Source organism: Melanotaenia boesemani, chromosome 7 (genome assembly GCF_017639745.1).
Source record: "Melanotaenia boesemani isolate fMelBoe1 chromosome 7, fMelBoe1.pri, whole genome shotgun sequence".
NCBI lineage: Eukaryota > Metazoa > Chordata > Actinopteri > Atheriniformes > Melanotaeniidae > Melanotaenia > Melanotaenia boesemani.
In genome coordinates, this window is record NC_055688.1 from 21598163 (window position 1) to 21623682 (window position 25520).

At 38.1% G+C, this 25520-nt stretch overlaps 2 protein-coding genes across 3 annotated transcripts in view; one reads left to right on the plus strand and one right to left on the minus strand.

Annotated features, from left to right (window-relative positions):
* Positions 1–57: 57 nt before the first annotated feature.
* tex11 (testis expressed 11) lies at positions 58–10871 on the minus strand. Of its 2 annotated transcripts, XM_041990575.1 has the most exons (29): positions 10763–10871; positions 9825–9937; positions 9479–9563; positions 9162–9241; positions 8997–9077; positions 8765–8884; positions 8461–8541; positions 8259–8344; positions 8126–8183; positions 7946–8041; positions 7768–7849; positions 7359–7437; positions 7063–7214; positions 6858–6943; positions 5553–5690; positions 5275–5377; positions 5032–5156; positions 4472–4557; positions 3845–3898; positions 3726–3766; positions 3555–3632; positions 3390–3460; positions 2342–2455; positions 2057–2129; positions 1794–1943; positions 1583–1691; positions 1363–1483; positions 618–785; positions 58–275 (listed from the first exon to the last, which is right to left on the minus strand). In XM_041990575.1, exons 1-29 carry the CDS (start codon positions 10788–10790, stop codon positions 204–206), a joined length of 2730 nt encoding a protein of 909 aa, XP_041846509.1. In that variant the 5' UTR covers positions 10791–10871; the 3' UTR covers positions 58–203. The 2 variants fall into 2 exon arrangements, with proteins under 2 accessions (XP_041846509.1, XP_041846510.1); XM_041990576.1 differs by lacking the exon at positions 9825–9937 and having other exon boundaries at positions 10763–10847.
* A 9913-nt stretch (positions 10872–20784) lies between these two features.
* Positions 20785–25520, plus strand: part of kdrl (kinase insert domain receptor like) — a 46691-nt gene continuing 41955 nt past the window's right edge. The window contains exon 1 of the mRNA XM_041990125.1: positions 20785–21345. Coding sequence (XP_041846059.1) covers positions 21282–21345 — 64 coding nt within the window. The 5' untranslated portion in view covers positions 20785–21281. The remainder of the gene's footprint in view (positions 21346–25520) is intronic.

The window sequence follows — 25520 nt, forward strand, 5'->3', positions numbered from 1 at the left end:
GGGGGAGAAAGTAAGTTTGCCTCAAACCATTTCGTAGATGAGTCAAACCAGAACAGATGGTAGTTTGGCATTTAATGATGTCCATGTTAAGCAATATCACAGTGAAACTGGATGAACTAAAATGGAAACTGATTAAACTGAATATGTTTAAGTGAATAATCAGAACACAGAAGGCTCTAGGTGAACACAGTTTATCCACTCAGCTATTCTGCCATCACGTTGTCTTTCTTAGCTTTGTCCAACTTGTCCAGGATCTCGCTGTACAGGCCAGACATCTGTGGGCACACAAACAGCTGCATAACTAACAGCATTACGACCTGTAGTCGCACCATGAATCTGTTTTGCTAGCAGATTCATGGTACCTCAGAGAGCTGAAGTCCTACCATTTGTAATATCTTAAAATAATCCCTGAAATAGTGTAAGGAGAAAATCAAACCCTGCTTCGACTTGAAACATAATTGTGTTTTTATGTGTTACACTTAAAGTTAGTGATTATTTTACCTTTAATTCTGCTTAAACCTGTGTGCTTGTCAAGTTTGACTGTTTCAACAGGATGATTTGATTTCAATCATGCCATAACCACCTCAGACTGCTGCATCCCCTCCACGGTTCTCTACCTGTGTTTCATAGCTCTCCCGTAGAGATCCCAGGTAGCGGATGAAGCTCATGGCGAGACCACACCACTTCTCAGCTTCGGGGTATTGAGTCAGACTGTACGACAGTATCCCCGTGTTCCAAGCCTGAGTCAGCAGCCACAGGATCTCCATCTCTGGGAAGTTGTCCGGCTTTAGATGAGAGCAGGAAGACATTCAAAAGACCATTTAACAGAGGCCACCTGGGTGGTTCACTTGATAAGAGTTTAGTAAGTTGCAGCAGCAAGAACCAAGTAAACTTTCATCAAATCTTCTCCTTATGTATGTTAACCTTTACTACTGAAAAACGGGTCAATAATCAACTAATTTTCATAATTTCATTCATATTTCACAACACTTTAATCTTGTCCCTTTGATGCAAAGTACTCAACAGCTTTCAAGTAAAAACTCTGAAAGGGGAAATTTGCACAGCCTCTGAAGCAGCGTGATGTCTCAATAATTCCATGTCTCTTTCAGAGTTGCAGCTCACCGGCAGTGTTATGATTTCTGCAGCACATTAACATTCAAATTGGCAGGAAGAGGCGGTGAATGGAAGCATCTGCTAATTGAAGTGCGGCTGAAAGCCCATTGATAAAAAAAAAAAAAAAAAAAAAAAACAGCCTTCCAGAACAGCGGGCAAGCGTGGAGTGGAATAGAGGGGGTTAATTACATAGCAGGGAACAGGAGGTTGGAGCTGAGGGATGTTGATGAGTGGTTGGTGCTGACTCACATCGGCTGTAATGATGGACAGGGCCTCCTCGTAGTAGCCCCACACCTCCTCCAGGACCTGGGCCTTCACCTCTGACACACCACTTGGGAGGGACAGTTTGATCAGACTGTGAACGCACTTGCTAAGATGAGGACACAAAAATGGCCAAACAATCAGAAACTCTCTAATTCCAATAACACTGGAAATGGAGCTTTTCATGAAATGACAAGTGTGGTGATGCCTGCAGTGGACCAGATTAGCCTGCGGTTGCTTCTTGTGCAGAGAGAGAGCAATTCTCAGGGCCCTTTTACAGAGTTGAGGGAAGTGGGCTGGAGGCTCCATCGCTAAAGCTTTTATTCCGAGATTAAAAGAAGAAAAGATAACATGCACTACAAATATAGAAAAAGTTTTTGTTGCCAAGATAAAATTAACAATACAGCAACTTTGTTCACCTGCCATGGTCTCCAGCACTTTGGCTTCAACATTTTCAAGCTCCAGAACTGACTCCAGCATCGTCTCTACTTTTGGGTCATTTAGTTTAGCACGAGCTTCAAATTCGTACAGCAGCAGCAGAGATTCTGTTGAGTCCACTGGAAAGTTTCCTGTGAGTACATGTTCAGAAAATGTCTTATTAGACTTAAGCTTCATAATTAATCTGGTCTATCTGTATCTGTCTGAAATCACAGTTATTTATGAGTTAAACTACTTAATGCACCTGATGTTTTCAGGGTTCTCCAAACCTCCAAGCAGGTCTGAATATACTCGAGAGCCTGAGTGAGCTCCTCAGTCTGTGAACCAAACACACTCATCAAGTATTTTGGGTTCATTGTCGCCATCTAGTGTTAAGTTCCACTTCAAAGTCTGAGGGACTAAAATAAAACACCTACGCCTGCACCAGTAATGTTGTTAGTCACCTCTCCTCTCCACTGGTCTGGGTAAATTTCCATCCATGTAGATGGAGTATGTGCTAAATGTAGGAAATGGGGAGTGGGTGACACACCTGGGTGGAGTGAGGAGACTTTCTGGAGAGCTCCAAAGAAGCAGCAACAGCCATTAGCAGGCAAGTCCTCTGGCCTATGAGCAGTGTGCGGTCAGGGGGGCACAACTGGGAGAGCTACGGGGTCATGCCAAAGAACAGAAATATTTCATTGCAATTTTGAAAGCTTCATAAAAGAGAAAAAAGCTGTATATTAAAATGAATGAAATCTCCTGTAGAGTCCTCGGCTGTACCAATGTCAGACCTGATCCTGCACAACTTACAACAGGAAAGAAGCTTCATAAAAACAAAATGTGTGTGACTGGCCGGCCTGTCCAGAGCTGTCTCCCACTGACAATGTATGGACCATCGTGAAGAGGAGATATATCTATCAGGGGGGTTTATTGTGGGTTTTTTTCTGTTTTTACCAGTAAATAGTGGTTTCCAGTGTAAGTGTGTGGATTCTTAAAATCTGTTCTTTAAAAGTTGTTTATCCTTTTTTTTTTCTTATATCCACTTTAGCAGCATTTTTATCCAACAAACCTCATTGTTCATTTCTTTTACACTCTGATAAAACACTTGTTTTCTAAAAATAATTTTTTTCCTTTTACTTATTAAGAGATGTAAGTCCTTCACCTTTCACTGTAGTGAGTCTTGAAAACACAATATAAAATGAAAGCTCTTTCAGACTTAAATAGGGAAAGTAAATAAAAACTGGTACAAATATGGATGAATATGACCTAATTAGAATATTTTATGCATTTATAATTAAAAAATATTCTTACTGTAAGTAAATAATATTACCATAGTACCATGAGGATAATCCTTACTTTACGGCGTTTTACCTTCCAGTGTGTGCTCAGCCCACATGACAAGGGGGAACAAACAGGTTAAGGATGCAGCCATTTTTGCTCTGATGGAGGTTTGGTTAGAAAGCGATGAGGTTATCACTGGGCTAAAATTGTTTATTTTTCTAAAACAAAATTGAATCCCTGTTGAGGTGTTCAGTATGTGCCCTCACGTACAATAAATATTGATTAATTCACCTGACAAAGATAATAAGCACACCCACCTGGTAGGAGAGCACAAAGAAATCCCTCATCCTGTCAGGGATGCTCTCGCACTGCAGACCCAGGTTCCAAGCTGCATCAAAGAAGCACACAAACACCTGCACTGAGTGTGCTGCACGGTTTCAGGTAATACATACAGAATGCAGTGGCAAGAAAAGAATCGGTACCAATCTTTCTGAACCAGTTAGCTTCCTCTGTGCGCAGTTCAACAGTCATGTGAGACTGGTGTGAAAGTGCCTGCAGAGCTGAAGTGAAAAATAAAACCTCAGTGGGTCATGATGCACAGCTGAGTCTGTAGTTCAGGCATTTTGAGGGAAATTAGTTGCATTTATACTCACCCATTTTTAAATATGACATCAGGGCATCCATATCCACAGTCCTAAAGTGATTGAATGTATTAAATGTAAAGCCAGCATAAATTCTAAGATTATATTCTGGTTGTTTTGTTTTGTCTCACCTCATCTCATTGGTGGATTTTTCTGTTATGGAGAGCACAAGCCGAACCAAACACCTGTAAAAATATGAATGAAAAACCCGGTGACCTCCTTTCTCTCACCTACTAACTGTATTATCCAGAAACACACTTTCTGTGAAGAGGTAAGGGAATATAGGTCAGTGGATCATAGAGGTGAGTGGAAAACTAACAGAATCCCAGCGATCAGCAATCCACTACTACAAAACATGACCATTGTATGAATGCAATCATTTTCCAGCCCAACCCATGAACACTGGTATTTCTTTTCCAGAAAACTAAACTGAAATTGAGTCACTTGTATTGAGGTTATTTATGTATTAGTCAACATTCAACAGTCATATCAGTGAAATTAATTCAAACAATTGATTTGGTAAAATTATAACTTGAGGAGAGAATAATTATTCCTAAAACTGAGTAAATGTCTGCTGTCAAACAGTTAAAGGCCTATCAATAATGATGATGTACCACACTATAATTTGTAAAATCCTCTTAAATATAAAAATGTTTTTGTCGCTTTTCATAATTTATCTGAAAGACCATTTTGTTAAAAAAAAATAATTCTTAGATATTGTTTTGGCATTAAACTGTCACATTCCAGTTCCCACAGACCTTAGACCAGTAAGAACCTGAACTTCATCTTTGGAGTTCTCACAAAACACCTCCAGTGCTTTTGAGGCAGTTTCCTGCTGTCCATTCTGTCACAGGGGAAGAAACATCCTTATCACCAACATTCATATTCGTCACAATCACACAGTCTTCAACAGAATATTTAAAAACTGGCTGTTAACATTACATTTGCTGATAGATCAACCACAAGGAGCTGAAAGCAAAGGACAGTGGCACACGATTATGCTCTATTTCTGATACATTCTTTTGAGCTGACTTTAAGGATCTTTTTATTAAAAGGTGTAGCATGCCTCTTAGTACCCACTCCCCTCCTGCACAAATATGAGCTAAGTGACAAGGACATGATCCCTCATCACCTTCCCACTCACAAACACTTTCAGTTGTGTTAAGCTGAGTGTCTGTCCAAGCTGCAAGTAACACTGATGAGGCGCTGCGTCATCATAATAATACCACAAGACTAGAAAATGTGTTAATTATCCCATCAGACCTCATTTTTACTACAGCTGTACAGAAACAAGCAATGAGTGTTGCAATAATTGTACCTCCAGAGCAATCTGAGCAGCCAGACTGAGGAGATAGGAAGCTGCACTCTGAGATACCATCACTTTGTCCTCACTGGTTACTGGACACTTGGATAGATGTCCCATTGCATTCAGTGCATCTGCAGCTGATGCAAATAAGTAGCATAAACACTGAGAATACACTGTAATTGTACTGAATCAGTAATGCAACTGCAAAGCTGTTTTTATTGCACATGAATCACACAGATTATGTCTTGTAGATACCTTTCTCCACATTACAGCTAAGCATAGCAATCTTGTAAACGCTGAACTGAGTGAAGATGTTGTCTGGGTCACATCTCTCTGCTTCCTCAATTGCTTCTTTAGCCTGAGAACATATGTTTTGGTATATGTGCAAATACAAAACAAAAACAAAGTTGCAAAAATCATGAATAAAGCACATACCATTGTGACTTATGACATACACTAAGTACTTGGTGGACTCTGACATGCACATCCTACTGCAGTCCTTGCCCAGTTGATTCTTTTAACTGATGTCTTACCTTTTCCAGCTGCTTAAGTTGCAGGAAGCATGATGCTCTGTTCCTCTGTAGTTTGGCTAAGTTAGGCTCCATGTGACCTGCCTTGAAGAAGCTCAGGGAGTAGTTATACCACTGAAGAGCTTCTGAGTAGTTACTGGCCTGGAAAGAGAGCATTCACTTTTTTTTTTTTGTTGCACTGAGGTTATCCCAACTAAACTACTTAGGAGTTAAGAAAAGCCACATTACAAAGTATTATTAAGTATTTAAATAGTAAAAATCTTACAGAGTTAAAAAGAAATCATTCATAAAGGGGTTCTGGCCAACCTCAAACAGATCTTGTGGTTGTGTTTTTCTAAACTCAACAGCACATTGAACTTTTTAAGAAAATACACTGCTAGATGCCCTCGCCATGCTTCTTATGATACCCTTAAATTCATCAATAAATGTAGGGGAGTTCTATCTTTAGCTATTTTAAAGATTTTCCCATGTTCAAAGGGCACAGGAGGAATGAGGGGTAAAAAATTTGCGGACACGAAAGATTATGCATTAATGCAGTGGTGGAATATAATCAAGACTTTGCAGCCTACACAAAATTATAGTTTATGACTGTTAATTAGTGATTTTCTGGCCACAGTGGTACAATAAAGTTGTGCATTTTGCACAGTATGTTGCGTTTAACTGCAGTAAAACACAAAGGAAGTAATTACAGTGTGGAGTAACTCAACAATGTGCTTACGTTAGTAATGAGTGATATGGTGAAAGAATACATACTGAAGCTCAACAAGGAGTGATTAAAAAAAGTATTTAGAAAACACGTTAGATTTTATGAGTTTCTAATAGCCTATGAAAGCAACAACTAAAAAATTTAATCCAGTGTGTTTGATCTGAACTACAACACTGAAATGTTTTTTAAATGCAACTAATTTTAGAAACCCTAAAGGTTTTTTCATTCTGACCTAATTTCTGGAAGTAACAGTACAATCAGCCAAGAACTAATGAGGTGTTTTCAACTTTGCCCCTCCATCTCTGAGAGAAAGAAGAAAACCCCAAATCAAGGTTAAGTTGCAAAGGTTTGTGGCCTTATTTGGTTGTGGAGAACTTCAGGTTTCACTAGAGTTGTCAAACTCCAAGGAGCAGCTTCAGCTGCTTTTCTGTAAGTGCATTGTGAATATTTCTCACATGCATTTCTTGTTTTTTGTTTTGAAAACCAAAAGCAAACCCATATGGATACAGAAATATCATTTAACTTCATTTTTGCAGGAATACAAAATAATACATCCCTTAGTTGATATGCATAAACCACATAAAAAGAATAACAGAGCTCACCTCAAAGTGTTTGGATGCCTGATCCCACAGAATGACATGTAGATTTGAGAGCGCCTGTGGAGCCAGCTGTTTACCAGTATAGTGGCCTGTGTGGGAGTAAGAAATTGTCAAGCAGCTAAAACAGGGACACGGTGACAATGCATTACCTAGAGAGGTATATTTTTATTCAAAAGAAGGTATAGAACTGGCTGCAAAAGTACAGTACCAGTGATGATATTCTCTATCTTCTGTTTGCCCAGCAGCTCCTTGCCTCTCTGCAGCAGCAGCTCGATGTGTAAGACAAGAGCCGATCCCAGGACAGGGGACGACTCAAAGTGCTGACACACACGCTTCAAATACTCAAATGCCAGCACTTCTCTAGAATAACAACAGATCAATCAATGGTGGATAGTGTTCTACACCTTCACACAATGAAAACATGTAAATGTGCATATTCATGTACATTGTGTGTGTTTTGTATTTTCTACAAAAAACAAATCACAAAACATGCTTTGTTTTTACCTTTCTTCTGCAATGAGTAGTTGCACAATGCTCAGACACACTTCAATAGAAACCTGCAACTCCAACACCTGATTAAGTCCTGAAAACATGTGTTAGTGATCTGTTTTTAAATGCTTGTTTCAACCTAAGCATTAGACACCCATAGAGACAAATTAAGATTTCCCATACTAACAGGACAGGCACCACTGTTTATTGTTGGAACATGAGCAGCTCTGAGGGAAAACCTGACCCAAGCTGTAAAACCCTCAGGAGTAGTTGCATCACTGTAGAGACTCCCGGTGGTTTAACAGGTTCAAAACAGCAACATCTTATTAGTTTTCAGTCACTTACAAAATTCTCAGCAAATGACACCTCACTGCTGCTGATGTTGGTCAGATTTAGTATTCATTAAGGTCTGGTATTAACTAACCTGATCTGATATCACTGTCTGGGGCCCCACATTTCAGAAGGATTCTGATGTTTAAGTACAGTCCAAATATGCTCACACACTCCTGCCAAATAACACAGGGGGGATTAGGGCTAGAACATATTCATGCTTTGAAATGTGTATTTAAAAAACAATGTGAAAATAATATCTCATACCCCACCTTGTTTGCTAAGGTGACAGCATTTAGAGCCTTCTCCTGAAACCCCGGAGTGTCCCACTCTAAATAAACTGTGGCAAGGAGCCGCAAAACTTTGGCCTATTGCGAGGGAAATGGAAAGAATAAAAAGATGAGTCTTTAACATGTAGCTGTAGGTGTTAATGGTCGACTGCACTGTCTTACCAGAACTTCAGATTCAGGGCTGTATTTCCCATTAAGTTTTCCAATTTCATAGCTTTGGCTGAAAAAGAGAAGGTGCATTCCCCGCTTTACTGTTTAGCAACACTTTTCTGGGAATATTAAGGATCATATTTACCTCAGCCAAAATGCACTGTCCTCAAACTTCCTCAGATTGTAAGTATCTAATCCAAAGTTGTAGCACATAAGAGAGAGGTATTCCGTCTGTATTGAGAGTATGTTCACAATTAACATCCCCCTCACTTTAACAACAATATGTGCTAAGAATGGGAAAAAACTGGGTAGTGTTGTTATAGTGAAAACAGAGGTTTTTTTTTTACATCCTTTGGTAGCCGGAGTAGCATGTCTTTACAACGCTGTATGTAGGCCACAGCCTCTTGGTTATTGCCTTGAGTTATAGCCTGTAAAGAAGACCAGACTTAATCTTCCTATCAAATGTCAGCAAACAGTGATACTCCCCATTTGCAATTAGAAATTTTCCCGTCATTGTTTCTCAGTTCACATTTTAGCTGTCTCACACTTCACACTGTAAGTCTGTCAGAACAGCACTTCCTAAGCTGCCAAATATCACAAGAACAAATATTCACATCGAAGGTGTCGAACATCACATGCACCACAGCTCACCGATTCTGCCTGAAATGACAGAATTCGAAGTAGCTCCTTCTCCACATCCCCTATGGATGAGGTGATGTCAGCTGCTGCATCGCCTCTGGATGTTAGCTGGCTGTAGAGGCTTTCTAGGCTCTAGGGAAAGAGCATGTTGAATAATTTGCAAAGCCACCATATTTCTGTTTGCTCTAAATTTAAAAAAGATCTAAGCTGCCCCTCAGTTTGTGTGTTCATGCTTTTTCTTCACCTTGACAGCAAGATTTAAGAAATTATCTGCCATCTGGGGATTTTTGCAGTCCAGCCAGGTTTTCCCTGTTTTGCTGGCCATCTGTAAAGATTAGACACTGATAAACGGGCCGTGTCCTGCTGAAATGCTGAGCACTCACAGAGGGTGCCTACAGTATTTGTTTACCAGGATCTGCTTGCGGAGGGTGCCCTCTGTTGGACTGTCAGACTCACACAAGTACATCAGACTGCATGCAACATGACGCACTGAAAGCATGGAGAAAATATTTGAATATGATGTAATATGACTGTAACTTACCCTGTTTGCAACACATATATTGTGCCAATATTTCAGATATAATTAAATGCATTAATTAAATATGTCTGAGTATTTTCTGTTATCATATTCAAGAACAGATACTATTTACTTCAATAGATAATATTTAAATGCATATATATGTGTGTGTGTGTGTGTGTGTGTGTGTACCACAACTAGAAGGGTACCTTTAGCTTTTTGACTTTTACTTATAACAGCACCAATATTCTTCGTTACTGCCCAATTCCACAGCTGGATGGCACAATCTTCTATCTGTGAAAGTGAGAAAATACATGCAGCTTAAGTCTTTAACAAATCAGCTGCAGTTTCTAGATTTTAATAAACTTATTTAAATCAGCCCAGCATTACCCGTGATATAGTTTTATAAAGTTTCATATTCATAATAGTTAACAAATAAATAAATGTGTTTTTTGGATTTTGATTTTTTTTTCTTGCTGTCTTATTTACTATCATAATCCATCCCTGACTTCTACTGGTGACTACAGTCAGATCTTCTCGTACACTTTTATCTACCTGTGTATCTGGTATTTTAAAGCAGGTCTCTAAGCCACAGACTTCAGAGAAGAGTTTCTCGATTACATCGTCATAATCTGTTAGTTGTTTCTGCAGCAGGTCCTCTGTGAAACCTGTATAACAGCAAGAACACATGTTGCAAGGATATAATCTGAATCGTATATACACATTGCAGACCTGTGCACTGATGACAACTTTATCTAAACAAACAGAACAGAAAAAATCTTCAAGCATTTCTCTGACCTCTGGTTAACTTCAGAATTGACATTATGGGTGTCTTCCTGACATTAAGTATTGTAATTGTTGTGTGAATTTACATTTACATTGGCGTTTATTTCAGTTGGAAAATCAACATGATATTTTGCACATTATTTTTTGCTGAATTTAAAATGAGTAACAATCTTCCCCACTAAACAGCCAGGGGTGTGCAAATCTGAACAACTCCTAAATCTGTGCTTCCAAAATACCGGATCATCTTCTGGTATACATTATAATTAGAACATGCTACCCACAGTGTAGTATTAGCTTCCAAGAGTGCGTGGGGCGGGGGGTTAAACAGTGGCCTTTCTGTGTTGGGTTTGGCATGTTCTCCCCGTTTATATGTGGGTTCTCTCCGGGCACTCCGGCTCCCTCCCAAAGTCCATAGACATGCATATTTGCTTTGTAAGTCACTCTTAAATTCTACCTAGAAGTGAGTGTGAGTGTTTGTTTCTCTCTGTGTGTCGACCCAGCGACAGACTGGCGTCCTGTCCTGTCTATAATTGCATACATAACCTGATTAATCAAACCTATCTAGTCTTCCTCAGTGAACAAAAAACTTTTTGTAGCCATGGTAACCAGAAACTGTTCTACAGGGCTAGCTAAGCTGAGTTACAGCCACACTTTGTAAAAAGTTTTAGAAATAGTGGTTAGACTAAGTAAAGTAGACAACAACTCACGTTTCACGGTTGAAACAAACTGCTCCATATTCAGGGTTTCACCAAAAATAAAAATTCCAGGGTAGCATTTTACCAAAGCGCCGACGTATTTGATTGACAGCTGCCACAAATGCCCGCGAAACTCAGATCGAAGGCAGTGCTGGATTCAAAAGCACTGGGAATTTGGCCTTTCGAGTCTTCCAAATTTTACAGTGTTCCTCAAAGTGGAGGCTTAAATCATAAACATAAAATCTTTCCCCTTTTTTTTTAATCTTCTTTGATTTGTACAGACACTGCACAACCAAAAGTTTTGTGTCTTTGCCACCTGTTTGTGTTTGCTTAAAATGCGTATAAAAAAAAAAGGAAAAAGTTCATTACCCAAGAAAAAGAACATGCTGGACAAGAAAATACAAAAATAGATATTTACTTCAATTTTTCTGTCTAGCTGATTTATTATCACAGCTCCCACTGAAGTAACAAGAATATATAGTTCTGAATTTCAAGTATTTATTTTACTGTTAGCTAGCATATGACTAGATAAATACTGTATTCATCCCTATGGGGGAAATTCATTTAATGCTTGTTATCATGGCACAATAGTTCTCTTAATTAAATTTCCATTGTATAAAATATTGCATTTAATTACATTATGTTTTTATTCATGACAGTTATTTTTATAAATATTAGTGATGGGCAAAGATTAAAGTTTTTAATTGTGAATAATCACATAAAATGTTGTGATTAGTTGTGATTAATCACATTGTTATGCGCAAAATATCCTTTTCCTTTAAAAGAAGACCTACTGCTACATAAAGATAATGCAATAAATTTTGGTTTACAAACAGTAAATCAGGGGTCTGCAACCTGCGGCTCCAAATCCGCAAGTGGCTTAATATATGGCTAAAAATTTACTAATGTTTTTTAATATAGGTATAATAACAAATGCAGGTTTTCACCAATTTTTCAGTTTATTTCATGGAATAATTGCACTGAATTTCCACAACATAACACTCAAAGTACCAATAATATATATATATATATATATATATATATATATAATCAATTTTTCTTGTCATTAGGTTTAGTTTGTCTTTATTTTATAACATAAAATATATATATAAAATGTAGTTGTTCAAAAATTACAACAAATTTCCTATAGTAGATATTTATCACAAATTACAAGTGATTTTTTTTTTTTTTTTTTTTTTTTTACAAAAGGTCTTGTAACATTTGCGGCTTTAAATGAATTTTATTTAACTGGGCTGAGGGAAAAAATATGTCTCTTCGGACTGTAAAGGTTGCAGACCCCTGCACTAAACACATTAACAGATTTAGCAGCAGCAGTTTTCTCTTTAAACAGCAGTAGTTAAAATATTTCTTAATATATAAAATCAAATATGTTTGATAAGGATAACATTTTCAGGATTTACTAACTGAAAGGTAAAAAGTCAGCAGGATGAATTTAAAGCTGTGGGAAGCTAACAGAAAGGTGAACAGACAGAAAGCAAGATGGGAGCTGGTGTGGGACGCTGCAGAACTAGGCAGTACCTGGGAGCTGGCGTGGGATGCTGCAGAGCTGGAGGCGACACTGGAGACATAGGCTGTGGAGTTGGAGGCGACGGTGCGAGGCGAGGCCATCTAGTACGCTCTGGATCCTGCCACCGGTCGTGCAGACCCGCGAGACGTGGCTCTACCAGAAGGTCTCTAGGTCGCCAATCTGGACCCCTGGAATGGTGACCACTCTGGAGAGTCCTCTGTACGTGAGGTACGGTACTCCAACCAACTCACCATTTCTGCCTCGTCTGAGTGAGACCAGTCCAGTACGGGGGAATCATCCATCTAGGGATCGTCTCCCCGTAGCCATAGCATGGCTGAGGACCTCATAGCCCCTTGCCCCTAACCCTACCCCAAAAATAAGTTACCTGTGGAAAGGGCTTCAGGTTTGCAGTGATGTATTGAGACGAACGGCTTCAAGTTCAAATTGAAAGTCAAGGAGAAACCTTCCACCAAAAGGGGCATGTTCATAATCAGCTCCATCTATGATCCAGTAGGATTGCTAGCACCTCTCATACTCCTGGCCAAATTGCTGTTACTGGGATGATCCAATGCCTCCAGCTTTCCAAGAATAGTGGAACAAGTGGCTAACAGATCTGGAAAAGTTAGCAGATTTCCAATTCAATAGGTGCATCAAGTCCAAAGATTTGGGAAAGCAGTTAGTGCCCAGTTGCATCATTTCTTTAATGCAAGCAAGAATAGCTATGGCACAGCTACATATATTTGAATGCAAAACATGAAAAAAGGGGTTAATGTTTCTTTACTGTTTGGCAAAGTAAAAGTGGCTTCACTTAAGCCTGCTACCATCATTGGATGATGTGAATGTGATATGTGGAAACATACACTCAGGCATATTGAGATATTTATATTTTCTTTTGTTGTTGTGGCTCTTTTAATTTAAGTTGTGTTAATTGCTATGTCTTCTGCCATATGCAATTAGGGGCTGGTGTGTGGGAGCCATGTTTTCTTTTGTTAAGTCCCCCCCCCAACCACTAGGGGGTGGTGTTTAATTTTTTTGTGTCCTGCCTGTATAGTGGCCTGCGGTTATTTCAAGTAAATCATCCTGTCACTTAGGTGTTGTTAATTAGAAGAAGCAAAAAATGTTCCTACTGTGTTTAGTGAAAGGATTTTGTGTTTTGGTTTAATAAGAACATTGCTTAATGGAAACGGAAAGAAACAGAAAATCGGTAGAAAATAAATGTTAATCTGATTTTACATATCAGAGGAAGATTTATCATTAGCCCAGCTGAGTTCACATAGGAACAACGCCAAGCATTTAACAACCAGTATTGCCTCATGATTCTTTTCAGTGCGGATGTTCAGACAGAAAGAAGTCAACACCAGCTTCAAAACCACATCCATCTCTACTTCAGAATCCATCTTTGTTCTGGTCAGAGAAAAAAGTGTGAATTTGTGATTAAATCATAATCCAATGTCCCATCGTTGTCTTTCAGAGTTGCATTCAGTTTTCAGCAGATTTGGGATTTCTAATGGGAGACTTGGATTGCAGATTTCTTCAGCCTGTCCCATAGATTCGCCACATCGTTCAGCTCTGGACTGTGTCCCCGTTTCCTCTAACACTGTTTCATCATTTGAGCCCGATGAATCATATTGTCATCTTATAATATGCCAGTAGAGAAAAAAAATCTGCTGATGGTAAAACATGGTCATTTTGTTTAATCAGGTAGTCAGCTGACCTCATTTTCTGGTCACATGATGCTGCTGAATGCCACATGGACAAGTAAAACATGTCCTGGTCATTTCCTGACAGTATTTTTATTTTAACATATGTAAGCATTTCAGACACATTTTATTCAACAGTGTTATTTAATTAATAGTCAGAAACTCAGTTTAATAACATCATCCTTTCAGTGATCAATTTTAGGTTCATGTAACAGCCTGTGTGGCATTGGAAATATTTACTAAAAATAAAGGTTTCAGCTTTAATCTTGTCATTATAATAAAAATAATTAATTCCAGACACAAAAGGGAGGTCTTTATAAAAACAATACATAAAAACAACAGAGGAGGCAACTAGTCTAACGCCTGAATACAGTGTTACACTGCATAGAAGAATGGCTCATGCACCAGTGACTCCACATGATTATAATTCAGCTACTTTCATCAAAGCTCTGTATCTGATAAAAAAAACATTCTCGCCAACAATGTTGTGTTTGGCACCAGTTTTTGGTCTGAACACTGACTCACTGCCATGATGATCAGTGTTAAAGTCAAACTAGAAGAACATGTGGATGGATAATAAAAGGACATATCATCACGTTGTTACCCAGTCTTACCTTCCATGAGGTTGTAAAGGTTGCAGTAGTTGGTACCATGGTCTTTAATGGCATACCAGTTCTCAGAGATGGACATGGCCTGTACAAAAACACAATACATATTACATATTACATAACCATGATTATGATATTCATTGTGTTGTTCATAACATGTTCCTATTTAGTTTACAGTATTTGTTTTTATTATTATAATCATATAGGTGAGTATGGATGAACTGTCTGTGGTCTATTGCTGCAAAACCATGAAATAAAGTTAGTTTCACTACTGTTAAAAACATCTTGATTTGTATCTTGTGTGACTTCTCAGGGTGTGTTAAAGCCACAAAGATGTTATTCATAGACATGTGTAATCAACACAAGAGTCTGATTTTTACAGCACTTTTACATAACCTTAGACTTTTATCAACCAGTTGTAATCACCTCTGCAGGTATCGGGAGACACAACTAATACAACAGAATTAATTATAGATAATTCAGCTTTATTTAAAACACACACACAGACTCAGTATAAGACAGTTTGTCATAAATGTTTACATACAGAGCAAAATTATCTACAAGGTCTGATTATCTGAGTCAATATTAGAAGATGGTTAAATTGTTTGAGATGATGGTAGGTGTTACGATGAACCTCTCAGAGACAGATAAGGATTAACCAAGTTTTATTGAACAAATAATAAATGGAGGAATGTTCTAATGATAGGGAGACACATGGTGGAGTTGACAGATCATCCTGGAGATATGACAACGGGAAGGGAAAAATGAATAGTCCATGCATGATGAAACGAAGACCAACCAGGAATGAGCAAGGTGCTGGAGTATAAGTAGCTGGGTGAGTAGATTGGATACAGGTGTAGAAGATTAGTATGCTGGTGATGACTGGCTGGAAAGGGAATGGATAATTAGTACTCCATGGCAGAACCTGGTGTGGGTGTAACAGTAAGATCCAGCGTACTGGGCCTGTGTATCATGACAGATCCAGCATACTGGGCCCATGTCTCTGGGAACCTGAAGTTTGTGGAAGCTGTAGCATTCCTGCAGCTACACCAGTTGATGGGTCAGCTGCTGCTTCTGGTGTGTTGTTGGCACATCATCGAGTCTGGTGAAAAGGTTGAGCAGCCATGAATTCCTGGTCAAACAGATCAGAGGTCTAGTCCCATTTAGCTCACATTTGACTTCAAACCACACTTTAATAAACAAAGATTTTAATTTATCTTTCTCCGATCAGTGCCTGTTTATTTCAGTATTTCAAATGCATGGACTTTACTAATCTCATGCCTGTTGTCAATGCTGCAATTATTGTTCATTATCTTAAAAATACTGCATAATAGTCTCTAAAACCTTTCATTTTGAAAAGGTTCCACCACTTCCTGTTTGGTTGCTCTGCTGGTTGTTCTCAAACTGGAACCATCTAATAGTGATGTACGATACCACTTATGTTTGTTTCCAGTCTGATGCCAAGTAAAATCTGATCTGATTCCGATACTTTATGTGATATGAAACTTAATGTGTTTGGAAAGATTACCTAAGTCACACTCATGATTGTACTACAAGGATAAAAAACATATCTTTTCATGTGAGGATGTAGATGACATATCAGAGGTGACCATATAGCCATGACACCTCCAGAGGACTCAAAGGCAGTATCTGGCACCCGAGGTGTTCCTCCCTCTGATTTTACCCTTCATATTAGAAATCTTGCAGCCCAGTTTACAATCTTCATCTTCCTTTAAAGCCATTTGCTGCTTTGCTTAGCAGAGCTTTCAGGAGTTTGCAGAAGACCTGTCCTTGTACTCCCATACTCCCCAGGAGCCTAGGTGTTGATGTAGTTACAAATCCAAGACACCTAAGCTCTACAGGAAACACCTGGGTATGCCAGCTGGGTTGTTCTGCCTGCTTTGTTATGTCTGTTTACTGTGTGCATAGAGGCCAGAAAGGCCTTTATGATAACACTTTTTCCTTCCAGGATGATCACCAGTTGGTGTGGCAGCTTTGGGAAGAACTGGTTTTTCAGCCAGTGAGGATGCACCCATCTGGCTAAGAGCACATGAAGGATCTTCTCCCACCCTCTGTCTTAGTTTGTGGGAATAAGTAAAATATTGTGACTCTAAGGATGAAACCAATCCAGCCTTCTTCCATCTTCCATAAATACCTCCAAATTTACTTGCATCTATAAACAAAGACAGAGTCTGTAACAGGTTTTTAAATAGACTCACCTGTGTTGAATGTAATCCAGGTTTTCTACAGAATATGATAATGTAATATAGTTTTATCACATAACTGCAGCATTTACATCTGTGGCACAACAGCTCTTTTATTATTCATAATATGGAAGACAGGACTGGTCAGACCCTAAGAGAAAAGAAAGCCTGCTTGTCTTTAAGTCAGACAGGTGAGCTGCTTAAGAGTCACATCTGAAAAAGTTGTTTTGCGTTATTTCATTATAGGGTTTGTAAAGATATGAGCTCCAGTTGCCAGAATGTGTCACTGGATTTTAAAAGTCTTATTAGTTTATCAAACCTAATAAACTCTTTTAAGTTTCACAGCCTTGGATTTTCTGAAGTGCCGTTATTTTCAATGTGTTTATTTTAGTAAGCTATGATTTTACCTCTATGTACTTTTGTGTACTATGTACTTTTCACCTCTTTTTTTATTGAAGTTTACTCAGGCATAGTAAGAGACACTAAATTATTTAGCCATTATCTTAGGCTCCTAGATGTCCCTACACATCAAGCACATGAACCTTACAACTGTGGAGAAATTTCTTCTTAACTTTGGGTATGTCTTCATAGTGCCAGGGCTTAACCCTTTAACTGCCTGCTCTATCATCATCATATAAAATCTTTGTGGACATAAAACTGCCTGAGCCATTTGCATCACTTAGTTGGGGTATGTAATGCCAAAAGTAAGTGTTTGCTATCACATTACTGTTTCATGTTTTTATCATGTCACTATTATTGCTATAATGTTAGAATGTAGATGTCAAAAGCATCTATTTTATTGTTATTATCAAGAAAAAAAGAGAAAGAAAGAAAAAGAGCAAACTTTTTTCTTTCTTTTTTCTTTTTTTTCTTTTTTTTTTTTTTTTTTGCATTTCCTAAAAGAAATCCAACCACTCTCAGGTCCATTCAAACCATGTTTGGCTAAATTTATGAACTATTTTCACACTGACCATCATCACCTTACAAAGAGCAGCTAAGGGCTTTTATACACTCCTGCTGCAGGTTATTAGTTGGAACAACCTATTGAAGTTTAAAAATATCCACAAAAATATCTACATAAAACAACAACCTGTAAAACATAACATTATGAATAAATATTTATATATATATACATACCTATACATAATTCAATTACTTATTTTGCAGCATAATTCAAATACACATTTTGTTTATTTAAACTACTTCCCTCCTCTACGTTAGCATGGTTTGCTCCAAATGCTTGTTCTTACTCTCAAATGTAAGTTGCTTTGGATAAAAGCGTCTGCTAAACTGTAGACTGTAGAATAGAATAGAATAGAATAGAATAGAATAGAATAGCTCTTAAGCAGGGAATTGGGTCTACCTCCTTCTTTGGCAGTAATGCCAACAACCAATAAACTGCAGAAGAAGAAGGAGAAGAAGAAGAAGAAGAAGAAGAAGAAGAAGAATTACTTTGCTGAGCTTATTTTACACACTTTAGAAATAGAACAAAGTATAAAAAATGTTGTTGAAATCTGAAAATACTAACTTAAGTTCTCTTTTACACAGGCAGGATGGCCAGTCCACCTCTGCAAACAAACACCAAAATATTTTGTGTGTATTGTAATTTTTACTTAAATTATTTAATTATGATTTTTTTTATTATTTATTTTGTTTATTCTTTAATCAAGATATTTGACATTTCAAGCCCTGGTGATATAAATTTTACTTTTCTTTTGCAGAGCACAAATCCTGAGCTGTGGGTCAGCTACATATCAAATTTAATGCACAACTGGTTTCCACTGCACATTGTGAAACTTGTGCTGACTTCTGTCCTTGACCGCAGCTTGGATATGGACCATTTATAAGACTATAATCATGGAAGAAATATTAGCCAGTTTCATGGGCTGTAAACTATATTTTGACAACCCAGATTTGCCCTTATGAAGTGTGTATGAATGCGATCTGAAACTGTGGTGCTGTTTTCACTCAAGTCTGGGTGTAGTCACTGGGGCGACAGAATCTCCACAGCTCTTGTGAAGAAAGACTTTTCTGCAGGTTCATTTGGGCCAAGAGGAAGACTGCATGCTGTGTGTATAGAAACAGTTAGTCTCCTACAGTGTGTTTTGAACACATATTTCTAAAATAAATCGCTTCAAATCCAACCTCTCAGGAAGCAACTTCCAGCAATTGTTCATCAGGAGACTTATCTGATGCCCTCTCAGCCCAACGGGAATGTCTCCTTAACTGAAGGCCTAATTGTGAACACATGCTGAGGTTGTAGTAAAAGAAATGAGTGTTTCTTAATGAACTCAAGTCTTTCTTGTGGCTTGTGTTTCTCTTTGAATGCTAAAGTTTGTCATCTAATGTCAACACCCAGTTTATTATGAAATCCACAAAAGTGGGAAAGCTGAATTTAATGTTGTTTTGTCTTGTAAGCCTGCTATGTTCTCTTATGTGAAATGAACCTTGCAGAGAAGTGCTAACTTTTGACATAGTTTCTCTCTAGACACCCATATTTGGTTGTTTAGCTTTCCTTCAGTGATTTCATGAATAAACACACAATTAAACTACTGCATGTATCTCTAAATTCTTAAATTGTGAAACTTAAGGCTCTAAAATTCCCAGAAAAAATAAAATACTCCCACTGCGGCAATGATTGGATGAGTTTCCCACAATCTAATGAGTCATATTATCATTTCTGCTGACATGAAAAAGGGGCTCATCGCTTCTGCTGAGCTTCACCCACCATCACTGCATACCCCAAAAAGGAAACTATTGTGTCCGGATGTGGAAAGGTGAGGGCAGGATGTTCTCATTTGGAGTGCCTGCAACTATGACCCACAGCAGTGTAGTAATTGTTGTGCTGATAAAAGAAAACAGTCTACAGTACATCCACACACTGCAGGGACCTTCTGGACAAAAGCAGATTATTTACACTGATATAAAAAGCAGTGTATCCTGTTACTGAAGTTAAAAATAAATTCAGCCAGTGTTTATTCTGAACACTCAGGCAGAGATTGAGTTTGATATTACAGGAACTGTTTGGTTTTTGATTGTTTGTCCTCTTTAGATGAGATAACTGGTGCCACCTTTAACCTTAGCATCACAGTAGGTTGATTGTGTTGCAGCAGATGTCAGTTAAGTAAATGAACAGATAGTTTATTGATCTACTTTATAATTTAACAAACAGTTTGCTTTGGCAAATCTATTCACCATCAATCAGGGGGTATTGATATTAATCAGGCATTTATGTTACAACACAAATGAATTACATTGAGTTGAACTGATTGCCTTTATCGACAGTATTGTCCAATTAACTAAAAAAATTTGATTATTCTTTTTAAAAAAGTAGGGACTCAAACTGCAGGTGCAGTCTACATATTTTGTGCAATTTCTTTTATTTTTTATTTTCAGTTTTAAAGCAAAGTAGTAAAACGTAAATGTCTAAAAAAATCAAGAGGAAAAACAAAATTAAAAAAAGAGTAATAGCTGCCATTTAGACTGGCTTAAATCATATTACAGCCACTTCATGATAATATCACTTTATTTTTAATGGATTTTTCCTTATAGCTAATTTAGTTGTATGTTTTTTACACTAAAGCTGCTTTGTGTGATGCATTTTCTGACTTATCATAAAACTGTTATAAATATGGCAAATTCAGGGGATTTGAAGGAACTGTGACCATCCCAGCATGTGGGCTATTAAACAGTAATAAACAGAATTAGTTGTGTTTAAAATGTTTTTCGTGGTGAACAAAGATGTTTGTTTTGCCAAAACATCAGCCTTTTCCTAAAAGAAATTAAAAAAATTGGGAGTACTTTTTAATATACATACAATTTTCTTTAAAATTTCAAGTTTATATATATATATATATATATATATATATATATATATATATATATATATATACCAAGAAGTACCAAGAAGTCCCCTCTTCAGATTGTGTCCAGCCCAGCCAAGTGACGTTGCGTCCTTCCACCGTGTCTCCATAAAGCGTGAGTTACGCGTGGACTGTAAGTGTTGCTCAGAAGCGAAAGAGAAGTTGTCCGAGGCGCGCGAGGGGAGTGATTGATGCTTCTTTAGTGAGGTTTCCCACACAGCGATTTTGATCTGAAATATCACTTACTCGACTCTAAATTTAATCCTCCATTAAATCTCCACTACCATTTTAACTAATTTTATAGACATCTATATATCTCGTTTGCTGCACCTGCCCCGCTGATACAGTTTGCACATCCGTGTGCTCATCGCGTGGATCGGGGAGGTGGACTACCCAGCTCCGCAGGAGAGCTCCCCCGCGAAACGCGTCATGGGATACGGGAGAATTGGCTCTGCTTTGTCTGAAGAACTTGTGGATCTCTAACACGAATTTTTTAAAAAGATAAACGACACTTTAACACGCATATTTTCTTGGAGAAGTGATCTTTCTCATCCGGGATTTACAAGCCCCCATCAGATCCTTCCTCTCATCATCTTTTTTAACAGCAGGTTTGGTTTGAAGTGGCAGGATGACCACATCTGACTGCCTGAAATTAGTGGCTGTTATCTTCTGCTGTTCTTCACTCACAACTGGTAAGAAACCAATTACATTTACATTACAGCAACCACTAATATGCGCTTAGTTGTGTTTAATGCCTTATTGGTTTCAGTGAATGGCTGACTGCATGTTTTTTTTTAATTATTATTGTAAATTTGTTAAAATAAAAAAAGTTGGGCTGTAATCAGAACCTTTCCCTCCCAGTTTGTCTTTGATCCCATTTTTGTTTAGTATTTTTGTTGTATGTAGAAAATATTTGCACGTTTTAAGAAATTTAAGAAAGGCTCATACAATAGCTGCAGTTCTCCTCTCCACCGCTAGAGGGAGTATTGTCCCTCTGAATTGATCCTTGACTGATTTCTTGTTTGCAGTTTTTGATTAGTTGATCTGTTTTCATAGATTTTTCAGAACATTTTGTAATTCAGCACTTTTAGAAGAAAAAGGTTTATTCCAGCTATTGTTATCCGTGAGTGAGCAGGAATAAACATCTTGGGAAGACAATGTATGTTCTGACAGCAAGAACAGCTTCATTGTTTCAGCGTCACTCCTGAAAAACGAGATAGATGAGAAAACATGGATGTTCCTCCACCTTGCACCAGGTCGAGTCCACCACTGAGATACACACCAAGGTTTCCTTGCCATTTCCAAATAAACAGGCCATCAAAACAAAGGAAACCCTATTCACATCCCCCCCACCTCGCCAACATGCACATACACACACACACACACACACACTACACATGCATTCATACACACTTTCAGCATACAAAGCTTTGTTTGCAGTAGATTTCCTTCACTGTCCACACACAATGCGTGGGAACGACGTAAGGAGGAAGCGGATGCAGGGACAAGAGGCAGCCTGGAATTGTTCTGGCTAGTAAAGGTCACATAAAAATGACACGCTACCTGTGCAAAGATTTCTTCCTGGAGCTTCTTGAGCTCTTTTTCAATGATGTCAAACTTCATGCACAAGACAATGGCAAGAAGGAAAGTGGGATATTGTTTCTGCAAAGGAGTCTTTGACTGCTAGAGCCATTAATTATTGATGGTCATCAGACAAATTCTGCTGAGATGTGTATCAGAAAGAAACAAAGCAACAACAGAGTCATGGTGACTGAAATTAAATTAAGGCTTAGTTTTGTCACAGTGTTTGACCCCCCCCTTTTAACCCCGTTACTCAAAAAGCCATTAACTGCAGTGATCCCGAGGACTAAAACTCAACAACCCTCAAAAACACAAACAAATTTCACTACACAAAAGAGCATCTCACAAAATACGTCAGTATAAAGGGGAAGCACATTTTCCAAACATACTACAGAACTGAAAACAACATTTACCAAACACAGCTGCATCTTACAAAGCACATAAATGAAAAAGAAAACAGAAAGAAACAGAAAGCAAAACAAGAAAACAAAATTTACAAAATGCGACAGAAAACAACCAGATTTCTGAAACCTTACATTTCAGAGAACAAAACAAAATTTCAGGCAACACAACAAACATAAAAAACAACCTGTTCTCTCCCTACATGTCACAAACTGACATTTAAACAGAGCCCCGTGTGTTGATTTTAAAGGAAGTTACACTCAGAGCATGACTTTTAGACATGCAGGGGTTTTGGAGCTCGTAATTTAACAGTTTTGGGATAAGCTCCATGGTAACTTGGAAGATAACAGCTAAATTCTCTGGAATAAAATGTATTTTATTGGGTATATATTAATGCATAACTATTATGTTTGTTTTCTTTTCTTTTGTTTTTTTTTTTGGAAGTAAAATAAAACAGCAGTGCCACGGTTGGACTTATGCACACAAATCTTCTGGTCAGGAGCTGACACTATCTACCTAGTATCCTTAGATTACTGATTAATAAATCAGCACTGTTGAATTAATGTTTTTGTCCTGTTTTTTAACACAGCTGGTTATTCATGTTAACTTGTAGCTGCTTCTCGTTCAGAAGTGAGAACACAGGTCAAGTGTGTCATTTTGTGACCTTTTGTTGCCATTTCAAATGAAACAGACTGAAGGTGATATGTTATGATGTCTATGACAGGTAAAGTTAATTATCTCAAGCCCTCCTCATCAGCTGTGATGAGATGCAGCCAATAATATTTATTTAGAGATGTGCATGTGTTAAATATGTAGACAGATCATTAACTAAAGTGATGTGCTTTGTTGTGGACATTTTAAAAAGGGTGAACTAAAGTTCAGGTTAATCTAATGATAGAGGGGATATATATATAGATAAGAAAAAATGGAAGCTTTTCTTTTTTTCTCATCATGGTTGGATTACTTTTTCTAAATTTTACTATATTTTCACCTTTTTCCACAACTAAGATGGTCTTTGTATCAGAGCAGGTTGATTACAGGGATCATTTTTTTCTTTCCTGCTTGGATACTTGAGAAGGACTGTAAAATGGGAATGATGAGATGTCAGCCAAGTACAGTGAGGGCTCATTGCTCACTGGCGGTATGTCTGAATATGCAGAACTCCATAAGAAAACACACACATATACACACACACACCCACTTTCATTGTGAGAATAACTGGTGAAGCAGACAAAAATCACTCCCTCACACTCCCTTACAAATTGCACAATATAGCTGTTCTTATATGATTATTACAGGATCTGCTCCTTACCAGACATGCCCATTTTGAGCTAGCAATATAGTTTCTTTAAAAACCTGCATGAGATTTCAATTTCAAGGAGCTTCTGTCTGCCTACCTGTCTTAATCAGACGTTATGGAACAGGAATCCTCAGGGATTATCTTTTAGGAGTCTCCTGCAGGAAATTCCTGTTGTTGGCTCTGCTTAGCTTTATATAACGTAGAATGACCACCCATCATGACCAGATGTTCCTCTATTTTGCTTTTTTAAGAGGAGTCTGGGGCATTTAGCCTCCAAATCTCCAAAGGCTAATATACAGCTAATAAAAAATGCACTCTTCGTAACTGTTGTCTTAACCTTGCAGTTGGCAAAGAGAAGAGTTTTAGAAGGGCTGTGAGAGAACGGTCCAGGACATCGCACAGCCAGAGCAGCGGTAGCTGCCTGTTATTATGGCAGGTGGCCCCGAGTCAAGTCAGATGTGTAGTAGGGGAGTAAATGTTGCACCATTAGAAGTTTTATCTCACTTTTCAACTTGAAAATGGCCTACCATGAAATAAAACTGACACAAAACACTGTCCTGGCTATTACAATGTGAGGAAATATTTCCCAGATTCAGTTTTTAAGCCAACCAGTGAAGTCATTTTGACATTTTCATTTATTATGTTTAATTGTTGTGCAATTATTAGACTATCAAGGGGCTGAACAGGCTGCATGCCGCCTCTTGGCCCTCTTACACTAATTCGTCTCAGTGGCTGCTGCAGAGCGAGTGAGTCATGCGACAGTGAAAATTACTCTTACACTCTTTTGTTAAACTGTCCAACCTCTTAATGTCTATTGTTGGCACACAAATGAAATGGACCAAGTGGCAAGGTTAGACTAGAGGACCATAAGGGTGTGTAGTATTGTTACTTTTGCCCTTACAAAACCAAAAAACGATTTTATTCCCTCTGACTCTGAAGACAGATATGCTGTTTCTTGACAAGACAGGAAGTAGAGGGAACATGAAGGGTATTTTCTGCACAAGAGAAGGGAATTCCGCACATTATACCCTGCACTTTAAGGGTTGAGACTGTGGGTTTCCTTTTTGAGTCATTGAGAGTACAGTCATCTCTTACAGTAATAGGGCTTTTTTTATTATGCAATATCAGTCATGAGCCTCAGGCAACAACACAAAGGCTGGTGACAAGCAACCAACAATTGCACCAACTTCTTTCCATTCTCGTTTTCTCTCAGTTTATATTATATATTATTAATATTTAAAGCCTTTTTGTCTCATATTATTCTGACTTCGTGAAGTCACTGAATTATGGCGTACCAAATCCCTTCTCTTCATTAGATTATGCAGTATTTAGGAACAACTAACATAATAATCTCTTTAAGCCGAATGACAATTTCATGTTACACCGCTCAGGTTTTTGACTTTTCCAGGCAGTTCTTTTTCCAATATTTACGCATTTTCTCTTCCACAAGTATCCCACAGTAGAGCTGATCCTGGAATTCAAAACTGTTTTAAATGTTTATTTGCTGGCAGGAGTGGACTCACCACAGATTTAAAAAAAACACTATGTCCTGTGCCACTTCCCTTAGTCAGTGCCAAGTGAGGA